The sequence below is a fragment of the Octodon degus genome, unplaced genomic scaffold, assembly GCF_000260255.1.
Source record: "Octodon degus isolate 3935 unplaced genomic scaffold, OctDeg1.0 scaffold00006, whole genome shotgun sequence".
Lineage (NCBI taxonomy): Eukaryota > Metazoa > Chordata > Mammalia > Rodentia > Octodontidae > Octodon > Octodon degus.
The window spans coordinates 22781853-22792436 of NW_004524582.1; the positions used below are offsets into that span (position 1 = coordinate 22781853).

Sequence of the window (10584 nt, forward strand, 5' to 3'; positions counted from 1 at the left end):
CGGGCGGGCACGCGCGGGCGGCCCCGACGGCGCCCCGGCTGCGCGTGTAGTCGGACTGAGCCGAGCAGGTCGTACGCGGCCCCTTCCTCGCGGCCCTCCCTCTTTCCTGTCACCTCGGCCGCCAGAGGCCTGGCCACTGGGCTGGCTTCCCAGGGCGCGGCTGGCGGGGAAACTGAGGCTCGGGGACTGAGGCCGGGGTTCGGGTAGCCAAGGCCGGCACCGACCTCCCCTCTGGCGCGCGGCCGCGTCCCGGGACCCTTACGTCCGTGCCAGCGCGAGGAACAAAGTCTCGAGCGGGCGGCGCGCGGGGCGGCTCCCGCGCTGCCATGGCAACCGCGGCGGGCGCGTCCCCGGCGGGCACCGGCCCGCGTCCGCGCGCCCTGCCCTCCCGGGGAGGCTTATTCGCCTCCGGGGAGGGGGTCTCTGACTCAGCAGCGCGCCTGCGGAGACTTGCGGGGCGCAGTCCTGCGGGGCCGTCCCGGGCGGGGCCGCGCTCCCGGCCCGCGGAAGCGTCTTGCTCAGGGAAAGCGTTTCTGTGAGTGTGAGCGGGAGCAGCGAGGCATACTACGTAATAGGATGTGAACTGCGTGTTCCTGTTTTGTAATTTCAACCTGTTTTGTTGGTGCTTAGGAAAGTGAAACTACTGAAAGGATCGTAAGCGCACAAACTAATTCCAGGCGTTGCAGAAGAGTGATTCAGACTTCGGGGCAGAAGTAGACTACGACTTGGCTGCCTGGCGTGCGCTTTGTGAACAGGTGACAGATTGACGGGAGTCTTCATTCTCTGTTAAATGTGGTTTCCGCTTCTGTGTAGTGTTTGGAGTGCATGTAAATCAGAATAAACAGAAAGAGCAGCGTTGCAAGCGGGAGGTGTTGTGTGCGCGTTTATGTCTGATACCCTGTCTAAAAGTTAGTTTCATGTTAACTTTGTAATAGAGAAAAGGTACTTTTAAAAAACCCTCCTAAATGGTGCAGAAATTGGCTGGGTAAATAGAAAATTGGCAGGAGCTAAATCTCAAAATTATTTTTAACAAAACACAGAACTGGAGAACTGCTTTTGTTATTCTAAATTACAGTATCTAGGCAATAACCTTGAGCACATTAGAAATATAAAAAATGTCTATTTCTACAACATCTGGCAGATTCTTAAATTTTATTCGCTAATGTGTTTTACAGTGAAAGTCTTAAAAGTGGAGGCATTTTTTCCTAAGTGAAGTTGTGTTTGACAGTGGCTCCAATAACAAACTTGAAGAGAAGAAAATAGGAACATTTGCTTAGTCATCTAACTTAGCTCGACCCTGGGAGAAGAAAAAACACGTGTGAAAGAAAGCTAAGGATCTCCTTTTGGCTGAGCTTGAGCTAAAATGGGACTTTTTGGTTTGTAATGCTCTGGTGCTGGTTTTATTTTGAAGATTTAGAGATAAATTCAGCATTTTTCTGATATCTAAGACTTTTAAGGTGGTGTGAATTTCTTATCTTTGAAAACACTCCAAAAGTTTTCTTCTAATGTGTATGAGGAGAGGGGAAGGGATAGGGAGAAGCAGGAAAATTCTAGAGATTCCATGACAAGCTCTTTTGTGTCTTTATTGGGATATTTTACCTTATTAAGGAATTGATTGATTGATTGATTGATTGTCTTTTTGAGACAGGGTCTCACTGTGCAGTTCACGCTGGCCGTGAGCTCACTTTTCGCTCAGGCTGGTCTTGACCTGTTGCAGCAATCCTCCTCCCTCAGCCTCCCCAGAGTGCTGGATTGCAAGCATGTGCCAGCACGCCTGACTCTTTATTGTGATTACTTTTTTCAATGAAAATGTTAACTTTAGGTCCCATTAACTATGGACGCTGATATGTTTAATTCCATAGCTCAGAATTCATTTTACTCCATTGCCTTGGACAAATTTTCCAAAGATGTTTTTGGTACCACCCTGTACATCCTTAACACCGCGAATGTCCGTAGCAGTGAAGCAAAGCTGCTGTGATGCAGGTCCTGCTCTGCGTGCATGAAACTAGATTTCATTTTCAATCAGTTTTTAAAATCACTCTGTCAAGCTTAAATCACAAAGTTGAGTGTAAGGCCTATGATTAGGCCATGAGCTGACCCGACACATCATTGTCCCTAAGACCATCTCACAAATTCTGCTGTTCCTTAAAGCCTCCAGGATACCTTTCCTGTCCTCTTTCAGCTGCACACCTGGCTGCTTGCTTCCCAAGAGAACTCCCACAGCCTCCACATGTGTCCCCGAGCATCTGGCATTCATTTTCTCCCGTTACTGACAGGCACCCTGACCCCCTCCTTTCTGATGCCAGTCTCTGCCAAGCACCAGATCCTCCCACCTGCTCAGGACTTGACTCCAATAACTCTCTCTCTCTCTCTCTCTCTCTCCCCCCCCCCCTTCCAGGTATACAAAATCCTACTCCACTAGTTCTCATCTTCAAAATACAGAACTTAAGCAACCTGGTCTCCCCTTCTCCCCTTCGGCCACTATGCTCCTTTTTGACTTCCACCCGTAGCTTTCATCAGCTTGCCCTGACAAGTGCCTGTTTGAATCCCCAAGTGAATGTCTCACAGAGACTGCAAGTTCAACATGGCCACAATCGAACTACTTCATGCATCCCTGCCCCATGACCTGCCTTTATCCTAGTCTTCACTGTCACGTCACTGTTCTGGCCAAAAATCTTGGCATCATCCTGACTTCCGTCCTCCTGTATCACGTGCAAACCATCAGTGCCCACTGCTTAGCACGCTGCTTAGCCTACTTCTGGCTGACCCCTAGAAGCGAGCAATTCCCATCATCCCCGCCACTGGCAGCCTGCTCCAAAGGGCCATCCTTGCTTACCTAGACTGAAGCAGTCTTTAGCTTGCGAGCTTCAGCTGCTCCCATCTCTTCCATGGAGTCGCGGCCTCAATAGAGTAGCCACAACAGTCTCTCTGAAATGGACATCAGGTCACAGCAATTCCACTGATTAAATGTACTGTCTCAGAATAAATGTCAGAATATTTTCATTAACCAGAAGGTTTTCATAGTTTTCCCTGCCACACTGTAGCCTATGATAAAATTCTTACTTCTCTTAACCCACCAGATAGGTCTGCCTCGGGGCCTTTGTCAGCCTTGCAGTTCCCACTATTCACACTGCCCATGGTATTTGTCCTCATAATACCAGCAGGTTCACTCTACCACAAGTCTCCTTTCTACATTGGTCTCTGTGTTCAAGGTCATTGTCCCTTGTCTCAGGAATATCTTTCCTGAATATCATTGTAAAATCACAGCCTCCTCTCCCCAACTCCAGCTCCTGTGTTCCTAGGCTATGTGATTTTTCTCCACCTGACGTTCACCTCCCTTGTCAGACTAAGACATAGGAGGCAGGCAGATTCTTTTGCTCACTGTTCCTGCGTCTAGAGCAGTACATGGCACCTGTGAGCACACTGAATGAAGAAATGGTTGAGTTGATGCAAAGCATTATAGGAAATAGCAGCTATAGGTGTCCAACACATTAAGCAGGTCTTTATTAATGGTTCACTTGCTGCCAGGAGCTACCCACTACCACATGAGTCTCATACCTGGGACTCAGGATGCCTAGATACATCCAGGAACTGTCAGGATGAGTGACCAAGGGCAGGCAGATCAGGCATCTCACACTTTCACACTGGAGAAGAGGTAAACCTGGACTCTGAGGGTGACTTCTGGCTCAAGAGCCTGCAGTCTGGACCCTAAGCTCCAGGACTTGAGGTGAGAGAAAGAGAGAGACTAAGGCACAGGGTTTATTGTAGGAGCTTGTGCAGAAGAGTCCAAGTGAGCTTGTCTAAACAGTGCAGGGCGCAGAGCAGGGAGGCCAACTCCATGCCTTGCTTCCAAGCTCTTGGCTTCTTGGTGCTATAGAAGATGACCCCATCGAGTAGGATGTGTTTGAGTCTTTAGGCGAGAGATGTCTAGACCTGTTTTGTGGTTAGGAAGGAAGAAGGGAGATTTCAGGTTGGTACTGACTGTGGCCACCTTAGGGTGCTGGGTTGCTGTCATACCTTAGAGTCGTACCCCCTCAATTCCATCTGGCTTTCCTATCTGCCTAAGCCTTTCTCCTAACATCTCATGTATTTCTCCTTACATGACCCTTACCTATCAGGATTCCTCAGGTTTGTCTTTTTGATTTTCTCTATCATGACATGATCCTTCTAGGTGACCTCATCCACTATCAGGCTAAATGTCATCAGTGGGTTGATGCTTTCTGAGCTCATCTGGGCAGCCCTGAGGTAGAGATCACACTTCCAACTGCCTACTGAACTGTGTGACCTGTGCACCCCTCCGACACATGGAGTCCGTGTGTATCTATACCTGCGTCTTCCCCTAACCTGCTGTTCCTCTTTTGCTCCTGATCTGGGCTGATGCCATTATCCCAACCAGTTCCTCAAGCTGGAAACATGAGTCACTCTCTTGCTCCTCCTCTCTCTCCAAGTCCTTGGCCACCACACCCTCTTGATTCTTTGGCAGAAATGTTGTTCTCAGATGGTCTCTCCAGTCCAGCTTCCCCATTCTCACCTTAGCTTTGTGCCTTTATCCACCCTGCTCACATCTTCTCAGCTCACCTCCCGGTCCATTTGTCTTCTCAGTGTGTTATTCCCTTTAATAATTGATGTCCAGATACAACCATGCTCTCCCACACGGTGCATGTCCTTATCTGCCTGGCTGGCTCCCCCAGCACCAAGATCGGACTGGATTGCAAGCAGGCTGCTTCAGAATGTATTTGCAGGGCTGGCTAAATAGCTCAGCAGATTAAAGTGCCTGCAAGCAGGCGCGGGGGCTGGGGTTTCGATCCTGGGCCTGCCGTGCTGGCCCTGCCTCCAGGGCACGCTGAGATGGCAGTTGAGACTGTGGTGGTGGCACAGGCCTGTAATCCCAGCACTTGGTAGGCTGTAAACAGGCAGATTACTACAAGTCTGATCTAGTAGTGAGACCCTGAACACCCTGTAGGCCCTCCTCCCCACAAGAAAAAAACCAGAACGTATTTGCCTCTTTACCTTTTCCTCTGGCCACATCTCATTCTACCTGATCCTTCAGCTCAGTCCTGTTATCCCACAACTCCAACTAGGACAGGAAGTTTCTTTCCTGGAATTCCCCACCCCTCTTTTCACAGCCAAATTTTCCTTCCTTTTTAGGACCTAGTTCAAAAGCCTTAGTCCTTCTTGGCCCTCTGAACTGAGAGTGGAAGCCTCTACTCGTGCAGCTTTGCCACAATGATTATTTTATTACAACAAGTAGTACATGGACAGTAATTATCTCTGCCTTTCCCTTACCTGCCACAGTACCTGAAACGTAAGTACCTAATAGATGCTTGGTGATTAGTAATTGCCCAACGAATGGTGTGTGAAAGAAAGAGGAAAAGAAGGAAGGGAATAAAAGAAGTAGGGAAAGGAAGAGGAAAGAAGGAAAGAAAATGTTTCCAAACTATGCTTACAAAGAGCTTTGCCATTTTGTGGAGAATTATTTGTTGCTGCTGTTATTGTTGTTATTAATACTATTTTTATTTTTCTGGGGCTTGAACCCAGGGCCTTCACCATGAGCTATATCCCCAGCCCTTTTTAAGAAACACACTGGGTTTGACCTTGTGATCCTCCTGCCCCAGTCTCCCAAAATTCTGGGATTACAGATGTATATCACCATGCTCAGCTGGAGAATTGTAGCGTTATTGACATATATTTGCCTGAGAAAGTAAGTGAATAGACCATCAAAACAAAACCCAAATCTTATTCCCCCTTTCAATATTTTCTTCAACACCACCAACCTAAATGTGCCATTCTGGCTGTTCCAATCCACATTCTAGCTAGGGCCATGCAAGAATGGAGTCATTGGTGAAGGCAAACATTGGTGGAATCTTACTCCTATGGGAAAGCAACATGCGCAGCCACAATAGAAGGTCTTTGCCGGCAGTGGTTCGCTTTGCTCAGCCTGGGACTTGTCATCCAACCCAGTGCCGCACTGGGAGGGAGGCTTCCCACCACTGCAGTCCCTGTCACAGAGCTCGTGGGACAGTGGGCTGCACAGGCTTGCTGCTCCCTTGATGTGGACCTTCTCTTTAAGATTTGCTCAGCTCAAAGATACTGTAAGTGTTTGGAGGTTGATTGTGCCTTTTATATTCCTTTATTTTTCAGTTCTTAGTGGTTCAGTTTTGTGCTCAGAAACTATTTGTTGAGCACCTAGTATGTGGCCAACATTGTGGTAGGCACAGAGTGCAGGAACAGATCAGTAATCGGGTTATTCTTTTCAGAGTCATGGAGGCTGCAAGTGAATGTTGCTGATCCCAGTCGGATTACTCCCAGTCCTAGTTGTCTAGACAGTGTCAGAAACTGAGATTCAAGTTGAAACTGACCTACTAAATTGGAATCATGCAGGCTGCAACATAGTCTTGTTGGGCTGGTCCTGGGTGGAACCCTGACTAATATAGTCTACTGAGGTAAGGCACTCTCAGAGGAAGGCACTAGAAATTACTCACCAAAACACAAGGTCCTCCTAGCTTGAAAGGGGATTTCCATGTATTATACGCTAGTGATGCAGTTTGTGTGTAGATATAAAGCAAATAATAGTCCTGTTTTATAGTTGGAAAACCAAAGCTCAGAAAAAAAGCAATTTGCTTCAGGTACTCCACATAGACTATGCTTAGCACTCCCAGCCCCCTTTTATAGTCTTCTGCTCCATTGTTTGGGCCCTGGGCCCCCACCAGAAGCAGAAGCATTAAGGGAGCAACAGATCAGTCACAACCTGAGCAAAACAGAGCCACAGAGGGAGGCCCTGAGAAACAGAGGTGAGGGATGTATCCTAGGCCTTCCACTTGAGTGTTTAAGAGGCTCTGCTCGCGGCAGCATTGCCTGTAGCAGTTAAAGTTGGGAGTCGCCCTAGTAGGTGAGCCGTTAAAGAAAACGTGATGTGAATATGTGTACCTCAAGCAAAGCGAACAGCAGCTGGCAGCGGTGACCTTAGAGAGAAAGCATTTTATTTTCAAAAAAGACATCCCACAGCAACTCAGAGATAGTCTTCAAATGTGTGTAGACAGTTTTCTCCTATCCTCTTAGAATGACTCCTGTTGGATACATTGGAAGCATTGGATCTGATTTTTTTTTTCCTCCCACATTCTGGAAAGCTCACTTCTTGAATGGATAAATCATGCTGTTCAGAGAAAAAGATGCATTATGAGTAAATACTAAACATTTTGACTTTCATAGATGAAAAGTAGTGCATCTACCAACTTCTTAAAATTTGAATCTCAGAAGATTAAAGGTCTTACATGTTTATGTTAGGGGCCATGAATGTTCGGTGTCATAGAAGAAAATCATGAAGCTCATTCAGTAGTAGACTTTACAGCCAGGGCTTTAGACACAGGCCAAGTAAACACAGCAGAGGAGAGACGCTGAAAGGGCGAAGTCTTCCTTTTCAGGTTGGCGTCATTCTCAGTCACTTCTACAGACTTCTTTTATGGAGAGCATGGCAGGAATTTAGGCAGGTAGCTAACCACTCCATTCTTTGTAGCAGGAGGATACTGGGAGTTGGACCCAGGGTGTTCACCCTGAAGTATAGCCTTAGCCCATTTTATTATTATTATTATTTTTTTAATTTTAAGACAGAGTTTCATTAAGTTGTTGTGTTGTTCAGGTTGGGCTCAAACTTGTGATTCCCTTGCCTCAGCCTCCCCAAGTGCTGGGATTACAGGTCTATGCTAACAGCCCCAGCTCCAAATTAATTTATAAGTAGAAATTGTTGTTCTAAATTGGAATATAATTTATGACAATAAGAAACATAACTCAATTTTCCACAGAAAATAATTATAACAAACTTGTATAAAAATGAAATTTTGAAAGATTTTCATAATGACTTCATTGTATGTGAGCGCACACTAACACTTTTAGATCCACAGCTAGTCCACACGTATTGTACATTGGAAGGAGGGGTGTGGTGGGTACGCCAGGACTGTGGAGGCTGGCTTCTAGCTGAGGTCCCTTTGTTACCCCCCAGCCTTGGCAGTCAGGCCCAGGAGCTTGGGCAGTGCCATCCTTGAAGTGGGAGTTGCTGCAAGGATCAGCAGTGTCTTAAGTGGAGTTTTTGTAGCATTTGGTACAGAAACACTGTTGAAACACAAAACCCTGAGCTGTTTATGCATGTGGTAGCTTCAGGTGAAGAGCAAGCCAGAGTCAGCGGGAAGAACGCAGCAGTAATCTTGAGGAATGAATAACAAAAGCAGAAAGAAAAGGAAAGAAAAAAAAAAAAAACCCTAACAAGTAGCATACAAATATCTGGCATTCATAGTAGCCACAATACCTGATTGCCAGTGATGGAAAGATAAACAAAATAAAAATAGGAAATAAACCTCCTCCTACAGTTAAAAAGGAAGAAGAAAACCCTGAAAGTTAAATGTTAAGCTGATTCAACGACTGCTTAAGCCCTCTAAGGAAAAACAGTGATGTAAGCAGGGCAAACTCCAATTTTAAAAGCAGAACTGAATTCCACTAGCCTTTCCATTGTCGTCCAGGGGTGGTGTGTGCTAAGTTAGCCTTTCCCTACCTGTTTGCTCCTCTGGTAAGTAAGAAAAGGGATTGTGTGAGGATGGTACAACACGGTAAAAGCACTGGTCTGAGATACATTAAGACTACCACGGTCTGGCAAAAGTGTAGAGGCCAGCTACCACTGTGCACTACGTGATATGAAACATTTTAATAGCTGTTTTTTAAAAAATAAAATTAGCTTTAGAAATATATTTGAAATATGAAATATAACTATATAAATATTATTTGATCTTGTAATTAATATAAAAGTTCTGACTTTTTGTATCAATTAATATGATTGTGGTTTGTAATTTTTTTCCTGTTAATGTGATGTATTACATTGTTTGACCTTCACTTTCTAAACTAGCCAGGGATAAATTCCACTTGGTCATTTTTGTATGACTTTTTATTTGTATTGTTAATATTTTGGGACATATATACTGCATATATGATGCATGTTACATAGTGGTCCTGGGGATTAAACCAAGTGGCACGTTCCCACTGAGCTGCGTCATTCGACCTTTACATTTTTTTGAGACAGTCTTGCAAAGTTATCCTGCTTGCTCTCCAGCTTGTGGACCCAGCTGAGATGCGAAGAATTCTGCTGAAGGTATTTACATGTGCAGTCATGTGTTGCTTCCTGAGGGTGAAACTCCTGTTGGTGTATGGTTGTGCCGTTGGGCAGTTGTGTAGTTGTGTAGCCTTCACGATATGTATTTACATAAGCTAAAGATGACTGTAATTCCATTATGTGATACCATCTCATGGGACCACCATCCTGTAGGTAGTCCAAGGTTGACCTCAGTGTCCTAAAGCAACATAAGAAATACTAATCTGGAGTTTCTTCTTCCTTGTGAGTTTTGTCTGGTTTTCTATCAGGGTAATAGCTTGAGTGTAGATATGCCCTTTTCCTCTTATGATTTTTTCTAAGATCTATGAATGATTTAAGTGGCTGGTAGAATTCACCAATAAAGCCAGCTGGACCAGGACTGTTCTCCACAAAAAGACTTTGAATTGCTAATTCAATCACTGTAGCTGCTGAAAGTCTTGTTTTTAATTTCTTCTCATTTCAGTTCCAATTTTTTGTTTTTATCTAGGAGCTTATCCATTTCATCCAAGTCATTCGCATTGCTAGCATACAATTGTTCATAGTATTCTCTTAGGATCTTTGTAATTCCTTTGAGGTCTCTACGGAGATTCCCTCTCTTACTCTTGGTTTCAGTACTTCAAGTATTCTTTTTCAGTCCAGCTAATGGTTCATTAATTTTGATGATTTGAAAAAAAAATAATTTGGTTTCATTCATGTTTTCATTAGTATTTCTATTCTCTATTTCATTTCATTGAGCTCTAGTTGTGATTATGTGCTTCCTTTGTCTCACTTTTGTTTTAGTTTATTCTTCTTTTCCTATGTATAAAAGGATAGATCATTATCTTGAGACATCTTTTTATATATAAACATTATAGCCATTAATTTCCCTTTAATCCCTGCTTTAGCTACATCTCATAAGTTTTGATATGATTTTGTTTTTATTAATCTCAAATTATTTTGTCATGTGTCTAGTGAATTCTTTGAACCTTTTAAAATTGATTTTTAGCATTATATTAATGCATGTTAATATTGCACAGTGATGGGGTCATCTCAAGAAATTGGCCCAAGCATCTCACATGCTGTAATCAATTTCAAAGCCTCACTCTCTGGGTTTTCTCTCCCTGCTCTTCCTTCCCTATGTCCACATGTCTACTTACTGGTTTCCTGCTCTCCCTCTTTTATTTTATGTGTATGTATATATGTATGTATGTATTTTTTTCCCCTGTATTTAGGACAGGGTCTACAGGATCCCACTACTAGATTGGACTCACAGTGATCCTCCTGTCCTCAGCCTCCCAAGAGCTGGGATTACAGGTGCACATCACCATGCCCAGTCTCAACCCCATCTCAGCGTGCCCCAGGGACAGGGCCAGCATGGCAAGCCAGGAATCGAACTCCAGGCCACTGCACTCTGCCTAAGCAGGCACTTTAATCTGCTGAGCTATCAGATCGGCCCTTTAGTTTTCTTTTAT

The 10584-nt window shown here is 44.8% G+C and overlaps 1 protein-coding gene and 1 long non-coding RNA gene across 2 annotated transcripts in view; one reads left to right on the top strand and one right to left on the bottom strand.

The window, feature by feature from the left end:
• Positions 1–328, bottom strand: part of Cpeb2 (cytoplasmic polyadenylation element binding protein 2) — a 61090-nt gene extending 60762 nt beyond the window's left edge. Inside the window, exon 1 of the mRNA XM_012516538.2 lies at positions 225–328. Coding sequence (XP_012371992.2) covers positions 225–328 — 104 coding nt within the window. The remainder of the gene's footprint in view (positions 1–224) is intronic.
• A 12-nt stretch (positions 329–340) lies between these two features.
• Positions 341–7338, top strand: LOC111812142. Its single transcript, XR_002817729.1, has 3 exons — positions 341–908; positions 5149–5305; positions 5814–7338. It is a non-coding gene; the product is annotated as an uncharacterized LOC111812142 (long non-coding RNA).
• Positions 7339–10584: the final 3246 nt, after the last annotated feature.